Below are 19534 nucleotides of genomic sequence, written 5' to 3'. Positions count from 1 at the left end.
AATATATAGTTTATGTGCGTTATTAATTATCAAAAAAAAATTCATGAGTCTTTTAAATGGTCTTAGTATTTTATATTTACTTAATTACTTAAACTATTAATTTTCTTAATAATAAATTATTTTTTATAAAGAGAATAATGTAGTATGGTTTTTTTTTGGTTTAGTGTAATGCAGTTAAATTATTTGCTTTTTTACTTTAGTTTTATGATTTTAATTTTAAAATATATAAATTTTTCTTTCCTAAAAGATTTTATTTAATTTATAAATGTAATTTAGATTATTAATTCTAATATGATGAAATTTATTTTGCATTTTATCTTACTAAATTTGATGTTTCTATAAAATTTAAATTTTAATTCAAGAGGGAATATTATCAAATATTAATCTAAAAAATATTAAAAAGATAAAATGAAATAACTAGATATTTTGATATCATGAGAAGAATAAAATGAAAGTTTTATTTAGGGGATTAATTAAATTTATTTCAAATATACAAATATATGGAAAATAATATAATATAAACAGGTATATAAATGGATTTATTAATTAATTAATATAATTACTATGTCTTTCTATTTTCTCACAAATAGAAAAGACTGTTTGCCAAGTTTTCATTGGCAGATTCTTGGATAGTGTCACTGACAAACTTAGCAAGTTTTTCTGCGTACTTCATAGCAGCAGGTACTCTTACAGGTCCTTACCAGTTGTAGTAGTTGAAAGTTTGATAGTAAGTTAATTACCAGATTTGATCCTCTTTTAAGTTAGTGTTATTGTACAAACAGGTGTACTTAGTAGGTGTACAAACACCAGAATTGCAGTTTTATGCAGCCATGAAGAATTCAAAGTTGTTCTAAACAACTTAAGAGGCCACAATAGTACCTGAAGCAGGATTTGAAACTTCTGATTTATCACCTTAAGGTTATTGATAGAACTTTTGGCCAATTTTTCTGTTAACCTAGAAAAAGGCTAAGCGTGGATTGTAATCTTTCTTAAAGTTGATAAAACCATTCTAAATGGCCTTAATTTCAAAGTTACAACTCTATTGAATTTGACCTTCACCAAGTCCTTATCTGTAAACAATCACTTCAGCAGGAACACTTTTGGTATTTTTAACATAAGCCTATATGGCTTTGGTAACAATCTTAGAGAGAGTAGGGAAAGTAGTATCATTTTCTTTCCTTATTTCAACATCAGAAAAGTATTTGGTAAAGTCTTTGTCGATAGAAGCAACAACACCAATCACCTATTATTTATTGATCTTCTTCATACTGGTCTCTATACCAATAATCATGGTGTGTTTATCAATTCCAGTTGGGGTTTCAACTTACCAGATTCTTCTACCTAGTTTAGAGGCAATTTACAGAGCAATTTTTGAAGCAACACTCATTCCGTTCTTTTGGAGTGATCTTGGATTAACATGCTAGGATTCTATACCTACTTCTGAAGTTAAAAATCTCTTTAAACCAGAGTATAAACCACTATTGGCTTGACCGAAACTCAAAACAAATTGAGGTAAACCATTATTGGAAAAGTCTTCATCGAGAGTTTTAATCCAGTTATTAGCATTCCAGTCTCTCTAGGCCAAAAAGCAAGGATCGTTGACAGTAATTCCAAATGTCTAGGAAGCCTTCTTAAGAGTGTCTATAAAATTATCTGCACTTTAGTCATCTTTTTTGTTACATATAAGAGACCAATCTTTAAACTCAATTTTATCTAAGGTAGGAGCTCTCATGTCAAAATTACCTCTTTCTGTATTAGCTGTCTTATTACCACCTAAAGTGACTTTAGGAGCTCTTAATTAAACAGCATCTATCAAATTGCTTTTTTCATCAATTTTAATTCCACTGGAACTTGTTTTGTTACTTAAAAATTTGCAATTTTTAACAGAATTTTGATATCTTTCATTAGGAGTTAATTTTGTATGAGTAGCAACTTCCTTCATTGCTTGGAAATTCTCACGTTATTCGTCTGTCATTCCTGTCATATTGCATAATTCAGGAATTAAATAAACTTCTTCAATCTTTTAGATGTTAGTATTAGGCTCTCTGTATTTTCTTTTATGAACAAGTAAGGGTTATTTCATGTCTCTGATTTAGATATTATAACGCTCCTTGTAGTACTATGCGAAACTAATTTAGGTTTTAGTTTTTTAGTTAAGGAAAGTAGAACTAGGAGTTTTTTTGTCATCTACTCTGTCGATTAAGTAAGTTTGATAATTATTGTATTTGGTAATAACTGAAAGACCAGACAATTAATTGTTGTTATTCTTTAAGTATTCTAATGCAGTTTCTTTTCTGATAATTCTACTGCAGTAATCAACCATTAAGTAAAGTCTGTCTTAGGTTGGAGTGACATTGAAAGTGAATCCTTTGTAGGCTTCGAGGGCACTAGTAGATCCATCTCTACTTTTGATTATAATATCACTCTTAGAGTTAACATCATAGAACTTAGAATTTTTTCCAATTTCCTAAAATTTCTCATCACGCATAATAGACTTTAAGATGATATTGAGTAACTAAGTGACTTGATTACCTTTTTTGAAGTTTATAGAAGTCTTGTCTTTATTTTAAGCAGATTCATCATTCACTTCAAAGCTTTTTGTGAACCTCAAAAGGATAGAGTATTTTTATCCATCAACATTGATCGCATCAATATTCTTGATTTTGTTAAGCTTAACTATGCTAAGATTTTTCATTGAGAATAGAGATTTTCCTGAAAAGGAGAATTTTCCTATGATTTGCTCAATATCTCTGCGAGCTTCTTTAAAGATTTTGTATCTGAGGTTTCTGTTGTCCTCAGCAATATTAGGGGAGAATTCAACATCATATTGATAACAAAGAAGTTTGTAGACACAACCTTGAGGTCCATCAGAATCAGAAGACTAGGGGGCTTCTACTTACATAGTAAACAGATTTGTCAGTAGTTTAATATTTCTGCATATTTTGCTAATCTCTTAGGATGAAGATTTAGGTGGCCTTTTAGGTAACTATTAAAGCATTTTTTTGATTTTTGACTTTTTTTTAATTTTTAGTGTATTAACAAGGGAAACAAATTATTATAAAGATAATGAGTTTTCCTCACCTCTTTTTATAGAAATTTTTATCAATTAATTTAATTATTTATTTACAATTTTGCAAATAAGTAATAAAACACTTTTATTTTATTTTATTTCATTGACAAAATTATTTCTATTTTAAAATACATTTATTTTAAAAATAGAATAAAATAATAAAATACATGTCTTTTAAATTACAAATAAGAATTTAAGCTGAATATTACTTTCTAAGACAAGGAGAATAACATTTTTTACAAATACAATAAAGATATTGATGGTAAAATCAAACTTTATGTTTTCAAAAAAAAGTGTCTTAAATAATTTAAATAAAATAGATTTATTTTTTATTTTAGGCGCTTTTTGCTCAGAAATTAAAAGAAAAGATTATATTTATTTATCTATCTTAAATTTTTTATTGAAATTAAATTATAGCATCTACCAAATTAATTACAAATATTTATTTATATTTTTAATAGATTAGTTAGTTTTGAGATAAATACATTTCTCAAAGGTAAGAATTTTGTATGAGTGTTTTATTAATAGGGAATAAAGCTATGTTATTCAATAATCATTATTTATTTTATCTATATTATTATTTGAAGTGTATTTACTTTAAATTTAAAAATTCAAGAAATTAAAAATATAAAATATAAATAAATTAATTTTTCAATTGATTTAATCTAAAACGCTACATGAAATAGGATGAGGCTTTAACCCTTTTCCCTTTTAGATAAAATTAAAATTATTTTTAATATTATTTAATAAATGAAAATTATCATTATGCTATTTATGAAATGTTTTATTTTTAAAAAGTTAAATTTATGTAAAAGCACTAAAAATTAAAAAATATCTATTTAAATGTGATTAAAGAGAATTAAAATTCTAAAAAATTAATGATATTAATAAATTATTATATTTTAGCTATATTATTACAACTCTCAAATATACTTAGCCTTTAATATAAAATATTTTAAAAAAACTAGCTAAACTATTTGAATTTAGATTATAGATTAATTAGTCTCAATAAGATATAAATTATTTTACTTTTTTTACTTGTATCAAATAAATAATTAAAATTGAGATAACCCTTATCTAACATCAGGTATAATCAAAGATGAATATTTATCTAATGCTGATCAAAACACAAAAATTTACAAATATTTATTTAAATGTATTTTTTTATAAAGTTAATTCATATTCCAAAAAATAATAATGATGAGTGTTTACTATTTATAATTTTTCAATATAAAATAATTTAAGCAATTAACAAAATTTTATTTTTATCTTTTTTTAAAATTAATTTAAAAAATAACTATTTATTTTTCAATTTTAGTTATAATATCATTATAACTTTCAAATATATTTTGCCTTTAATCTAAAATATTTTTTTTAAATTAGATAAGATATTTCAATTCAGTTTAAAAATTAAATTAGCCTCAATAAGATATAAATTATTATATTTTGACTTTTATATCAATAAAAAATTATTACTATGGTTAAATATTGCTCATCCATAAATTAAATTGTTGCAGACACTTATTATAAATTTATATATTATTTTTATTTATTTATATATATAATACCTTATGGTACTGCTTTTTTCAAGGCTAAATACACGAATTATAATAAGTTTTCTTATTTAGCATTTATTTAAAATTAAGTTAAACTATTAATTTTCTTCTTAATTAAATAATATTTTACAAACATTATAATGTAGTATGGGTTTTATCGCTTTAGTGTAATGCAATTATTTTATTCTATGATTTTAATTTTAAAAATAAATTTTTTCTTCCTAAAAGATTTAAATTAATTCTTAAATGTAATTAAGATTTTTAATTCTAATATGATGAAATTTATATTGGATTTTATCTAACTAATTTTGATGTTTCTATAAAATTTAAATTTTAATTCAAGAGGGAATATTATCAAATATTAATCTAAAAAATATTAAAAAGATAAAATGAAATAACTAGATATTTTGATATCATGAGAAGAATAAAATGAAAGTTTTATTTAGGGTAGTAAAGAAATTAATTTCAAATATACAAATATATGGAAAAATATATAATACAAAAAGGTATATAAATGCATATTATTAATTAATTTAACTACTACATTTTTCTATTATCTCACAAATAGAAAAGACTGTTAGCCAAGTTTTCATTGGCAGATTCTTGGATAGTGTCACTAACAAACTTAGCAAGTTTTTCTGCGTACTTCATAGCAGCAGGTACTCTTACAGGTCCTTGCCAGTTATAATAGTTGAATGTTTGATAATAAGTTAATTACCAGATTTGATCCTCTTTTAAGTTGGTGTTGTTGTACAAACAAGTGTACTTAGTGGGTGTACAAACACCAGAATTACAGTTTTATGCAGCCATGAAGAATTCAAAGTTGTTCTAAACAACTTAAGAGGCTACAATAGTACCTGAAGCAGGATTTGAAACTTCTGATTTGTCACCTTAAGGCTATTGATAGAACTTTTGGCCAATTTTTCTGTTAACCTAGAAAAAGGCTAAGCGTGGATTGTAATCTTTCTTAAAGTTGCTAAAACCATTCTAAATGGCCTTAATTTCAAAGTTACAACTCTATTGAATTTAACCTTCACCAAGCCCTTATCTGTAAACAATCACTTCAGCAGGAACAACTTTGGTATTTTTAATATAAGCTTATATGGCTTTAGTAACAATCTTAGAGAGAGTAGGGAAAGTAGTATCATTTTCTTTCCTAATTTCAACATCAGAAAAGTATTTGGTAAAGTCTTTGTCGATGGAAGCTACAACACCAATCACCTATTATTTATTGATCTTCTTCATACTGGTCTCTATACCGATAATCATGGTGTTTTTATCAATTCCAGTTGGGGTTTCAACTTACCAGATTCTTCTACCTAGTTTAGAGGCAATTTGCAGAGCAATTTTTGAAGCAACACTCATTCCGTTCTTTTGGAGGGATCTTGGATTAACATGCTAGGATTCTATACCTACTTCTGAAGTTAAAAATCTCTTTAAACCAGAGTATAAACCACTATTGGCTTGACCGAAACTCAAAACAAATTGAGGTAAACCATTATTGGAAAAGTCTTCATCGAGAGTTTTAATCCAGTTATTAGCATTCCAGTCTCTCTAGGCCAAAAAGCAAGGATCGTTGACAGTAATTCCAAATGTCTAGGAAGCCTTCTTAAGAGTGTCTATAAAATTATCTGCACTTTAGTCATCTTTTTTGTTACATATAAGAGACCAATCTTTAAACTCAATTTTATCTAAGGTAGGAGCTCTCATGTCAAAATTACCTCTTTCTGTATTAGCTGTCTTATTACCACCTAAAGTGACTTTAGGAGCTCTTAATTAAACAGCATCTATCAAATTGCTTTTTTCATCAATTTTAATTCCACTGGAACTTGTTTTGTTACTTAAAAATTTGCAATTTTTAACAGAATTTTGATATCTTTCATTTGGAGTAAGTTTTGTATGAGTAGCAACTTCCTTCATTGCTTGAAAATTTTCACGTTATTCGTCTGTCATTCCTGTCATATTGCATAATTCAGGAATTAAATAAACTTCTTCAATCTTTTAGATGTTAGTATTAGGCTCTCTGTATTTTCTTTTATGAACAAGTAAGGGCTATTTCATGTCTCTGATTTAGATATTATAACGCTCCTTGTAGTATTATGCGAAACTAATTTAGGTTTTAGTTTTTTAGTTAAGGAAAGTAGAACTAGGAGTTTTTTTGTCATCTACTCTGTCGATTAAGTAAGTTTGATAATTATTGTATTTGGTAATTACTGAAAGACCAGACAATTAATTGTTATTATTCTTTAAGTATTCTAATGCAGTTTCTTTTCTGATAATTCTACTGCAGTAATCAACCATTAAGTAAAGTCTGTCTTAGGTTGGAGTGACATTGAAAGTGAATCCTTTGTAGGCTTCTAGGGCACTAGTAGATCCATCTCTACTTTTGATTATAATATCACTCTTAGAGTTAACATCATAGAACTTAGAATTCTTTCCAATTTCCTAGAATTTCTCATCACGCATAATAGACTTTAAGATGATATTGAGCAACTAAGTGACTTGATTGCCTTTTTTGAAGTTTACAGACGTCTTATCTTTATTTTAAGCAGACTCATCATTCACTTCAAAGCTTTTTGTGAACCTCAAAAGGATAGAGTATTTTTATCCATCAACATTGATCGCATCAATATTCTTGATTTTGTTAAGCTTAACTATGCTAAGATTTTTCATTGAGAATAGAGATTTTCCTGAAAAGGAGAATTTTCCTATGATTTGCTCAATATCTCTGCGAGCTTCTTTAAAGATTTTGTATCTGAGGTTTCTGTTGTCCTCAGCAATATTAGGAGAGAATTCAACATCATATTGATAACAAAGAAGTTTGTAGACACAACCTTGAGGTCCATCAGAATCAGAAGACTAAGGGGCTTCTACTTACATAGTAAACAGATTTGTCAGTAGTTTAATATTTCTGCATATTTTGCTAATCTCTTAGGATGAAGATTTAGGTGGCCTTTTAGGTAACTATTAAAGCATTTTTTTGATTTTTGACTTTTTTTTAATTTTTAGTGTATTAATAAGGGAAACAAATTATTATAAAGATAATAAGTTTTCCTCACCTCTTTTTAAAAAAATTTTTATCAATTAATTTAATTATTTATTTTCAATTTTATAAAATAAATGATAAAACACTTTTATTTTATTTTATTTAGGATTGAAAAAATTATTTCTATTTTATAAATACTTTTATTTTAAAAATAGAATAGAATAATAAAATACATGTCTTATAAATTACGAAAAAGAATTTAAGCTGAATATTACTTTCTAAGACATGGAGAATAATATTTTTTACAAATACAATAAAGATATTGATATTAAAATCAATCTTTGTGTTTTCAAAAAAAAGCGTCTAAAATAGTTAAATAAGATAGATTTATTTTTTTTCTTAGGCACTTTTTACCCAGAAATTAAAAGAAAAGATTAAATTTATCTATATTATGTTTTTTATAGGATTAAATAATAGCATCTACTAAATAAATTACAAATATTTTTATAAATTTTTAATAGAATAGTTTGTTTTGAGATAAATGCATTTCTTAAAGGGAAAAGTTTTATATGAGTGTTTTATGAATAGGAAATAAAGCTATGTTATTCAAAAATCATTATTTATTTTATATTTATTATTATTTGAAATATATTAAAGTGTATTTGCTTGAAAGTTAAAAAAGCAATCAATTACAAATATAAAATCTAAATCAATCAATTACTTTAATCTTATAAATCAGATAAAATAGTATAATGCTTTTAACCTTTTAGCTTTTTGATAAAATTAAAATTATTTTTAAAGTCATTTGGAAATTATTTATCAGTATTATTATAACATACAAATATACTTAGCCTTTAATCTAAAGTATTTTAAAAAAAACTTGCTAAGCTATTAGAATAGATAAAATAGTCTTAATAAGATATAAATTAATTTATTTTTTTTTACTTGTATCAAATAAATAATTAAAATTAAGATAATCTTATCTAACGTCAGATAAAATAAAGATAAATACATAACTAATGCTGATCAAAACATAAACATTTACAAATATCTATTTATATATTTTTTTTGATAAAGTTAATTCATATTCCAAAAAAAAATAATAATGAGAGTTTACTATTTATAATTCCTCAATATAAAATAATTTAAGCAATTAAAAAAATTTTATTTTTATCATTTTTATTTTAACACCCAAAATATCACACAAAATTTTTAAATAGGGTGTTAATTAATAAGAGCTTACAGTAATTATTTATTTAATTAAAATTCCATTAATTAATTTATGTAAAAAATAAAATAGAATTATTAATTTTATTCATAAAAAAAAAATTAAATAATTTTATACTAAAATTTATGCTATTATTTATTATGCTAACAAGTATTTAGTAGAGTCATTCAACTTAGATTATTATAATATTTAAAATGATAAAGTCATTTTTCTGTTTATAATTTTGTAGTGCTTAAATAGATTAAATATTAAATTCTTAATATCTTGTAAAACAAGGGAAAATTTGTTTTCTTTGTATAAATTTAATAAGCCAAGATATTGTTAAAATAATAAAATTTCGATGAAGCTTTCTTTTGTTTATTTACAGAAATATATTTTATTCTATTATTTTAGACAAAATTTATGAGTAAGATTTAACAAAAAAAAATTCATGAGTTTTATTATTAATTCTAAAATGATGAAATTTATTTTGGATTTTATCTTACTAAATTTGATGTTTCTATAAAATTTATAGAGATGGAAGCGAATATTATCAAACATTAATCTAAAAAATATTATAAAGGTAAAATGTATAAACTACATATTTTGATATCATGAGAAGAATTTGAATTAATGAAAGTTTTATTTAAAGTAGTAAAGAAATTAATTTCAAATATACAAATATATGGAAAAATATATAATACAAAAAGGTATATAAATGCATATTATTATTAATTAATTTAACTACTACGTTTTTCTATTTTCTCACAAATAGAAAAGACTGTTAGCCAAGTTTTCATTGGCAGATTCTTGGATAGTGTCACTAACAAACTTAGCAAGTTTTTCTGCGTACTTCATAGCAGCAGGTACTCTTACAGGTCCTTGCCAGTTATAATAGTTGAATGTTTGATAGTAAGTTAATTACCAGATTTGATCCTCTTTTAAGTTGGTGTTGTTATACAAACAAGTGTACTTAGTGGGTGTACAAACACCAGAATTGCAGTTTTATGCAGCCATGAAGAATTCAAAGTTGTTCTAAACAACTTAAGAGGCTACAATAGTACCTGAAGCAGGATTTGAAACTTCTGATTTGTCACCTTAAGGCTATTGATAGAACTTTTGGCCAATTTTTCTGTTAACCTAGAAAAAGGCTAAGCGTGGATTGTAATCTTTCTTAAAGTTGCTAAAACCATTCTAAATGGCTTTAATTTCAAGATTAAAACTCTATTGAATTTGACCTTCACCAAGTCCTTATCTGTAAATAATCACTTCAGCAGGAACAACTTTGGTATTTTTAACATAAGCCTATATGGCTTTGGTAACAATCTTAGAGAGAGTAGGGAAAGTAGTATCATTTTCTTTCCTAATTTCAACATCAGAAAAGTATTTGGTAAAGTCTTTGTCGATGGAAGCAACAACGCCAATCACCTATTATCTATTGATCTTCTTCATACTGGTCTCTATACCGATAATCATGGTGTTTTTATCAATTCCAGTTGGGGTTTCAACTTACCAGATTCTTCTACCTAGTTTAGAGGCAATTTGTAGAGCAATTTTTGAAGCAACACTCATTCCGTTCTTTTGGAGGGATCTTGGATTAACATGCTAGGATTCTATACCTACTTCTGAAGTTAAAAATCTCTTTAAACCAGAGTATAAACCACTATTGGCTTGACCGAAACTCAAAACAAATTGAGGTAAACCATTATTGGAAAAGTCTTCATCGAGAGATCTAATCCAGTTATTAGCATTCCAGTCTCTCTAGGCCAAAAAGCAAGGATCGTTGACAGTAATTCCAAATGTCTAGGAAGCCTTCTTAAGAGTGTCTATAAAATTATCTGCACTTTAGTCATCTTTTTTGTTACATATAAGAGACCAATCTTTAAACTCAATTTTATCTAAGGTTGGAGCTCTCATGTCAAAATTACCTCTTTCGGTATTAGCAGTCTTATTACCACCTAAAGTGACTTTAGGAGCTCTTAATTAAACAGCATCTATCAAATTGCTTCTTTCATCAATTTTAATTCCACTAGAACTTGTTTTGTTACTTAAAAATTTACAATTATTAACAGAATTTTGATATCTTTCTTATGGGGTAAGTTTAGTATGAGTAGCAACTTCCTTCATTGCTTAGAAATTCTCACGTTATTCGTCTGTCATTCCTGTCATATTGCATAATTCAGGAATTAAATAAACTTCTTCAACCTTTTAGATGTTAGTATTAGGCTCTCTGTATTTTCTTTTATGAACAAGTAAGGGCTGTCTCATATCTCTGATTTAGATATTATAACGCTCCTTGTAGTATTATGCGAAACTAATTTAGGTTTTAGTTTTTTAGTTAAGGAAAGTAGAACTAGGAGTTTTTCTGTCATCTACTCTGTCGATTAAGTAAGTTTGATAATTATTGTATTTGGTAATTACTGAAAGACCAGACAATTAATTGTTGTTATTCTTTAAGTATTCTAATGCAGTTTCTTTTCTGATAATTCTACTGCAGTAATCAACCATTAAGTAAAGTCTGTCTTAGGTTGGAGTGACATTGAAAGTGAATCCTTTGTAGGCTTCGAGGGCACTAGTAGATCCATCTCTACTTTTGATTATAATATCACTCTTAGAGTTAACATCATAGAACTTAGAATTCTTTCCAATTTCCTAAAATTTCTCATCACGCATGATAGATTTTAAGATGATATTGAGCAACTAAGTGACTTGATTGCCTTTTTTGAAGTTTACAGACGTCTTGTCTTTATTTTAAGCAGACTCATCATTCACTTCAAAGCTTTTTGTGAACCTCAAAAGGATAGAGTATTTTTGTCCATCAACATTGATCGCATCAATATTCTTTATTTTGTTAAGCTTAACTATGCTAAGATTTTTCATTGAGAATAGAGATTTTCCTGAAAAAGAGAATTTTCCTATGATTGTCTCAATATCTCTGCGAGCTTCTTTAAAGATTTTGTATCTTAGGGATCTGTTGTCCTCAGCAATATTAGGAGAGAATTCAACATCATATTGATAACAAAGAAGTTTGTAGACACAACCTTGAGGTCCATCAGAATCAGAAGACTAGGGGGCTTCTACTTACATAGTAAACATATTTGTAAGAAGCTTAATGTTTCTGCATATTTTGCTGATCTCTTGAGCTGAAGATTTAGGTGGTCTTTTTGGTAACTATTAAAGCATTTTTTTGATTTTTGACTTTTTTTAATTTTTAGTGTATTGAAAAGGGATACAAATTATTATTAATATAATGAGTTTTCCTTACCTCTTTTAATAGAAATTTTGTCAAAATCAAATTTTGATATTAACATTTGCATGCATTTTGTAAATTAGTAGATAAAAGACTTTTATTTTCAATAGATAAAATAATAAAATACTTTTCTTTTTAATGGTGAATATCAATTTATGCAGAATATACCTTTAAAAGACATGACAATAATATTTTTACAAATACAATAAAGATACATAAGCTAAAAGCCTTATGTTTTCTAAAAAAAAAAATCAAAATGCACCTTATAAATAATAAAAAATATTAATGCAAAATTTAATTGGTAATTAAATGAAATAGTTTGATTTTTTGTTTAAGACACTTACCCATATAAGACATTATTAAAAATTTATCTATATTAAATTTTTATGAAAATTAAATTATAGTATCTATTAAATAATAAATATTTTTTTTATTTTTAGTAAAATAGTTTTTTTTGAAATATACTTATATCTCAAAGGGAAAAGCATTATACGAATGTTTTATTAATAAGGAATAAAGCTATATTTTAATTATCAACCATTATTCATTTTATAATTTGGAAAAGATCAAAGTGTATTTGCTTTATAATAATCAATAATTGTCTTTCATGTTAAAAAACCAAGCAATTACAAATTTAAAATGAATATAAATTGATTAATTTTACAATTGATCTAAAATTATACAATAAATATAATAAGATGAGGCTTTTAACCTTTTTCCCATACTATAAAATTAAAATTATTTTAATAGTAATTTAATTTATGGAAATATCATTTTTATGAAATATTTTATTTAGAAATAATTTAATTTAAATAAATTATTAGAAATAAGTTATTTTAAGCTAGCTAATCTTCAAAACATAAAAATTTTATAAATAAGCAATAATATATTAATTATTAAATGAAAATATAAAACATTATTTTTATTAATTAATTTTTAAAATAGAATTTAATTTTTAATAAAAAATAATTTCAAAAAATATTTAAAATTAACTAAAGTTTTTATAAGAAGAGTTTTAATTTAAATAGATTATTAGGCTTCATATTTTATAAATAGAAATATAATTTTTTTTTGAAAAATGAATTAAATTATTATTATGAAATGTTTTATTTTTAAAAAATTAAATTAATAATATTTTTTTGAGTTGATTTATTTATTATAAACACATTTATAAATCTAAACACTTGAAAAAATAATCAATTTTAAGCATGCTGAATATGCTGACAGCTAATTAATAAATAAATAATTAATTAAGTAATTTAGTTAATATTTTAATCAAATCAAATTTATATATAACATTTTTGGATTAAAGACTTTTTTATGTTGTGATTAATTGAATTAGAAAAAATTAATTTCTAAATAATAAGATATTGATTGATAAATGAATTATTTGATTAGCATATAAAATATGGATTTTTATGAATTTTTTGTAGGAAGATTAAAATAAATACATTAATCTTTAAAAAAATATGAATAAGATTTACGCTTAAACGCAATATTATTTATTTAATTTGATTTTACTGACTTTAAATTTCATTCAAAAAAGCAATGTGAATAAACCAAATACTAATGTAGCCATTAATGAGGAAGCAGATGTATTGATTAGTTTTAAGATTTATTAGACACGGTTATCTACACCAGTATCATTATGATAGACGTATAAATTAAGATTAGCAGTGTAATTGTTAACAACTGAGTTGATTAATTTATAGCTAGCACCGCTAACATCATCAACAACGTAAAGATTGCTAAAATCAGTGGTGTTTGTACTTTTAATACTCTAGGGTGTAGTATCCTTGCTTGATGTAACAAAGGTAAGCTTTGTAGGAACACGGCAATTAGTAACATTTTTGTTGGTCTATCCTGAGATGCTAAATCCAGTGAAATTTGTTTTTGAATTTGCTAGTGCAATAGGTGTTAATGTGACCATGTTATTGAAATAACAAAGATTTGTAGTGTTCTAATTAGAGTTTAAAGACTAAGCAATAGGGTATTAAGTTCTGTTTAGATTAATTGAGTAAAATTAGCAATTAATAGATACTGCTAACAAAGCAAAAATTAGAAGATAAGAAGAATTCATTTTGATAAATGTGCTTACTGTGTTTATTTATTTAGTTATCTATTTTTTTAATTTATTTTTAATTATAAAGTTTTTGCTTTTTTTACTGTTTTTAAAGTAAAAAGTTGACAAAAATAGATGTATTTATTTGTATTTAAAAAATCAAATATTTAGAAAAGTAATATTTTATGGAATTAGTAAGAAAATGAATAAAAAAATTATTTCAAAATTATAAAAACCAATTCCAACAATAAACAGTAATTTAAATTCATTCAAATCATATCAAGTCAATTAGCAAAATCAATATGGTTTTTAAGTTATGAATTTTTACAAAAATTATAATTTTGAGAGGTTGTGTTTCATATAAAATTAAAGGTGAAAAATCAATTTTCTGTAATAAGAAAATCTTTAAACTTTTAGGTAAAAGAATATAAAAAATGAGTAAATTCAAATATAATTTTTATGAATTTATGAAGTAAATAATAAAAAATTAATTTAAACAGTATCAAAAAATGTTTTGAATATTTAAAAAAAAAAAGTAATTCTATTTCAGCTTATTCTATTTACAAACTTTTCATGCTTACAATTTACAAATAGCATCATAAATTATTTAGAATAAAGGCTAAGAAATCATAGACCATTATAATTGAGAGACTTTCTGTAATATCTGAGAGTGATTAATCAATTCACAAAAGTCTATTAAAAAATACATACAATACTCAAAATAAAATCAATAATAAATCAAACAATAATTTATTTGTTTATTTTTTTATTATTATAAATATTTACAAAAAAATTGTAAGAAATACTAATTTAGATTTAGGGAGAATTTATAAAAAAATTAAAATTTGTTTTATAAGTTTATTTTTGTTATTAATAATTGCTTTTCTTTAATTTAGAATCAAAATTCAATGAAAATATTAATTTTGTCAAAATTTATCTAATTTTAGAAGATTGTAAAAAAAATTAATAATGTAATTTTCTTCTTTTAAAAAGATATTTGTTTATTTTTTCTAAATTATTATTTTACTAATTCAATTACATGGTTTTATTTTAAGTCTTAGCCAAATATAAAATTATTTAAATATAATAACAATAAAATCAATTATTTTCTAGGAATTTAAACTTAGAGATTTAAATTATGCTAAGTATTTTTGTTTTTCTAAAAAGAACTAACTACATATCATGAAAAAAAAAATTCTTTTATACAAATAAATAATAATAATAATAGACAGTATCAAATAAATAATCAAAATCAGCATAACCTTATCTAACATAAGGAATATCAAAATTTTTATTTCAAACACAGATTAAAAAACAAAAAATTTACAATTATCTTTTTACATGTTTTTTTGATAAAGTGAATAAATAATGTAAAAAATTGATGGGCCAATATTATTAACAAATTATTGAATATAAAATAATTAAAACAAACAATAAATAAAATTTTATTTTTGAACTTTTAAAAAAATCAATTTAACTATTTTTTTAATTTAAAAAACAATTTATTATTTTTCTATTTTAGTTATCAATATAATAATCAAAATCAAAATAATCTTATCTAACTAACATCAGGTATAACAAAGAATGGTTATATCTAACACTGATCAGAAAAAAATTTAAAAATATTTATTTACATGTATTTTTTGATAAAGGAATAATATTCCAAAAAATTAAAAAATTGATGAGCGATTACTATAAAAAAATTATTCAATATAAAATAATTTAAAAAAACAATTAATAAAATTTTATTTTTTATTTTAAATTAATTTAAAAATATTATTTAATTTAATAAATAATTTATTATTTTTTTATTTTAGCTATCAATATTATTATAACTCTCAAATTCATTAGAGCCTTTCATATAAATTATTTCAAAAAAACTAGCTAAGCTATTTTAATTAAGATTATAGATTAAATTAGCCTCAATAAGATATAAATTAATTTATTTTATTTTTATCTCAATAAAATATTATTAATTTGGTTAATTAATAATAAATTAATCAAAAATTTACATATAAAATCAATTTTAATTTTTACATATATTATTAGCATATTAGAATGTAAAGTAAAAAATAATTATTAAAACAAATTTGTATAAATTATTATTTTATTCTTTAATTATTTTATTTAAAATACCAAAAATATTTTTTATTTTTGATATGATTGTCAGAAAAAATAAAATTTTAATTCTCATTTTATATTTCTTTTTAATTGACAAAATCTTGCCCTAGATTATATTAACCTAAACTTAACATATTAGTAAATTAAAATATCAGAATCTAAATTTATTTAATTAGATTTATGTGAATAAATAAAATTTGTGTAAATATTAAAAGGAAGATGTTGTAGCCATAAGTTTGTTTTAAAACTTGTTGAACATAATTATCTAAGTAAGTACAATTATGATAAAGATAAAAGCAAACTTTAGAGAAATATGCTAGTTTATTTAAAAATTATTAATTTCTTAACTATTAAATTTTGATTAAAAGCTAATATTTATTAATTAATGAACTTTTTTTTTATGAATTAAATTTAAAAAAGTTTAATTTCTAAAAAATTTATTAGATATAACTAAATATTTTTGTTGATAAACGTATAAAATATACATATATTTTTATGAATTTAAAAAAATAAAATTTAAAGAAAATACATAAATCCACACAAAAATATGAACCATACATTCTTAAATTTATTTGAGATATTAGCTAATTAATTATATTAGAATGATATAACCTATTTCAGTAGATTAGAGCGAATAAACCAAAAACTAATGTGAAAACTAATGAGGAAGATGACGATATTGCAATAAGTTTTAAAACTTATTGAACGTAGTTATCCAAACCAGTGTCATTGTGATAAACATACAAATTAGCGTTAGCACTTTAGGCATTATTAATTTAGTTTATAAATTTGTAAATGTGAGTTTTGTTAATATTGTCAACAACATAAATATTGTTAAAATCAGTGTTGTTACTTGAGTTATCAACAACTAGGGGTGTGAGGTCAGTGCTTGATTTGACGAAATTAAGTACTGAGGGAACAACGCAGTTGGTAACATTTTTGTTGATGCTTCCTGAGACTTAGAATCCAGTGAAATTTTAATTTTAATTAGGAACTTAGATAGGAGTTAATGTGACCATGCTGGTAAAATAGCAAAGATTTGTAGTGTTCTAACCAGCATTTAAAGTTTGAGCAAAAGGGTAATAAGTTTTGTTCAGGTTAAGTGAGAAAAACATTTAACCATTAATTGAAACAGCTAATAAGCAGAAGATAAGAAGGTAGGTAGAATTCATTTTTATTACTATTTTACTTAATTTATTTATTTTTTTTTTAATTTAAATTGATTATAAAATTTTGGTTTTTTTTCTTCTGATATTTGAAATAAAAAATTTGATACTTAAAAGATATTTTTGGTTTTAAGGATTATTAAATTTATGAGAAATATAAATTTTTTCTCAATATTTAGTAAGCTAGTTCTAGTATCACTAAATCTAAATAAAATATGTATCACTTACATTAAGTCGTTTTAGGGAAAAAGTAATTTCACTATTTTAGTCTTAGCAGTCAATTAAATCATAACAATTTTTTTATATGAGTTTTTAAAACAAGGTTTTTTTTATAAATATAAGTAACTAAGTCATTTAATACAATTTGAAAATATGCAATATTAAACATACACAAATTAAGAAGCTGATAGTCATTAATTATTATAAGCCTGAATATGCTAAATAAGTATAAAAAATGCATTTAATTGAATATTAAAAAAAAAATTTTCCTTAAGCATAAAGCATTCCAAATTGTTTATTTTTTATTTTTAGACAAATAAATAGCTTGATTTGTTTTTTGGTTAATTGTTAGTCATAAAAGTTGAGAAATTTTGATTTATTTTTGATATTAAAAAGTAAGATTAATATTGGCTAATTCAAAAAAGTCAATTTAAGAAATTCATATTGAAATCACTAAATAATAAATTTTACATCTATATAAAATTTAATTCCCTAAATGTATAAAATAAAATGGTCTTAAATATTATTTTAGATGAAAAGAGAAATTTTAGAAGTCAACATTTCTTTTGTAAGGTTAATTTTAATAATACCAATTTTCTTTATAATATTCGAATTTGAATAAAATATAAAACAAAAACTCAAAATTTCTCAATTTTTATTTTCTCTTTAAAAGATTATGAGAAGAAAAAAAATTGCATTTTATTCTTGCCAAAACAAGTAAGGAAATGTTTTTGTGTATCTTTTTATTTATACTACTTTTTTTGGGTCTATAATTTTATTTAATAAAAATAAAATAATTTATTATTTATATTCTCATGCGCAGAGATATAAAAATATTTTATTTTATGAGACAGAATTAATTATTAATATGGAAAATATAAAAAGCAATTTAAATAATTGGATTGTTTATAAAAAAAAATAATCAAATTGATCCAAACTAATCTTAATTTATGATGAAGAATAATACTGAAATTATTGAAGAAAATATAAATCACTATCATAAAAGATTTAAAAATACCAAATTAAAAAAATTTTTTGAGATAAAATAAATTAAATGTATAAAAAATGGAAAGCTAAATAGAATATTTAATATATTCTATGTAGAATAAAATAAGTACTCACTCATCCATTATTTTTAAATCAATATTTAAAATTGATTTATTTTATTAAAAGTTTATGTTTTTAGCTCCTGGCATTTTAGCTCTCAAGTAAACTTTGCTTTTAATTCTGATGTATAAAAAGTGATAGATTTATTTCTCAAAATATAACTAAATAAAATGAAAATTAGTTTTTTAGTTTGTAAGTAAATTATAATTTTTGATTTCATCACAAAAAAAAGTTATTCTCAAATTTGGAAATTAATTGTAAAAAAATCTTAAATTTACAAATAAACTCATGTTTAATTAACAAAAAAATTTTTACTTTTCTTAATGCTTTGAAGTGTAAAATCACAAAAATATAATATTTTAAAGCAAAAGTTAAAAGATTTAGTTTATATCACTCTTTTATTTTTATAATTCAATTGTCATATTGTAAACTTTTAATTAGATTACAAAATAAAATTTTTATTTTTACTAAAATTTTTAGTGTTAAAACTATTCATTTTTAAAGAATTTAATAGTTTCTGATTTATGGTGAAATTATTATGATATCTAAAAGACTAAGTACTTCGTAATTAATTTTAAGAAAAATATTTATAACTCATAAAATATGAATTAAAAATTCTTAGAAATCTTTTAGATTTATCTTAGTTTATTTGATTTCAAGTTTTAGAAAATTTAAAGAATATTTAGTTTTCATAAGCAAAGGATATTTATCAAGCTCAAAAATTCAGTATTAAAAGAATAAATTAGTTTAATTTGATAAAAATGATAATATTTATATCAATAAATAAAAA

General features: G+C 22.9%; 5 protein-coding genes across 5 annotated transcripts; all 5 read right to left on the bottom strand. All coding sequences in view use genetic code 6, as the record gives it.

Annotated features, from left to right (window-relative positions):
* Positions 1 to 580: 580 nt before the first annotated feature.
* Positions 581 to 2998, bottom strand: TTHERM_00503912 (piwi-like Twi9p protein; the record flags this gene model as incomplete). Its single annotated transcript, XM_001470723.2, has 1 exon — positions 581 to 2998. One exon carries the CDS (start codon positions 2996 to 2998, stop codon positions 581 to 583), a length of 2418 nt encoding a protein of 805 aa, XP_001470773.2.
* Positions 2999 to 5184: 2186 nt separating this feature from the next.
* TTHERM_00503901 (piwi-like Twi9p protein) lies at positions 5185 to 7602 on the bottom strand (the record flags this gene model as incomplete). The annotated part of the gene is made up of 1 exon (XM_001470722.2): positions 5185 to 7602. One exon carries the CDS (start codon positions 7600 to 7602, stop codon positions 5185 to 5187), a length of 2418 nt encoding a protein of 805 aa, XP_001470772.2.
* A 1982-nt stretch (positions 7603 to 9584) lies between these two features.
* Positions 9585 to 12002, bottom strand: TTHERM_000503900 (piwi-like Twi9p protein; the record flags this gene model as incomplete). Its single annotated transcript, XM_012797453.1, has 1 exon — positions 9585 to 12002. One exon carries the CDS (start codon positions 12000 to 12002, stop codon positions 9585 to 9587), a length of 2418 nt encoding a protein of 805 aa, XP_012652907.1.
* Positions 12003 to 13606: 1604 nt separating this feature from the next.
* On the bottom strand, positions 13607 to 13999 carry TTHERM_00503890 (hypothetical protein; the record flags this gene model as incomplete). The annotated part of the gene is made up of 1 exon (XM_001015188.3): positions 13607 to 13999. The coding sequence occupies one exon, from the start codon at positions 13997 to 13999 to the stop codon at positions 13607 to 13609; it is 393 nt and encodes a 130-aa protein (XP_001015188.2).
* A 2870-nt stretch (positions 14000 to 16869) lies between these two features.
* Positions 16870 to 17424, bottom strand: TTHERM_00503870 (transmembrane protein, putative; the record flags this gene model as incomplete). The annotated part of the gene is made up of 1 exon (XM_001015186.3): positions 16870 to 17424. One exon carries the CDS (start codon positions 17422 to 17424, stop codon positions 16870 to 16872), a length of 555 nt encoding a protein of 184 aa, XP_001015186.1.
* Positions 17425 to 19534: the final 2110 nt, after the last annotated feature.

Source organism: Tetrahymena thermophila, assembly GCF_000189635.1.
Source record: "Tetrahymena thermophila SB210 genomic scaffold scf_8254654, whole genome shotgun sequence".
In the NCBI taxonomy this organism is placed as follows: Eukaryota; Ciliophora; class Oligohymenophorea; order Hymenostomatida; family Tetrahymenidae; genus Tetrahymena; species Tetrahymena thermophila.
The sequence above is the reverse complement of the archived record's forward strand: the minus strand, read 5'-3'. Positions and strand labels throughout refer to the sequence as shown.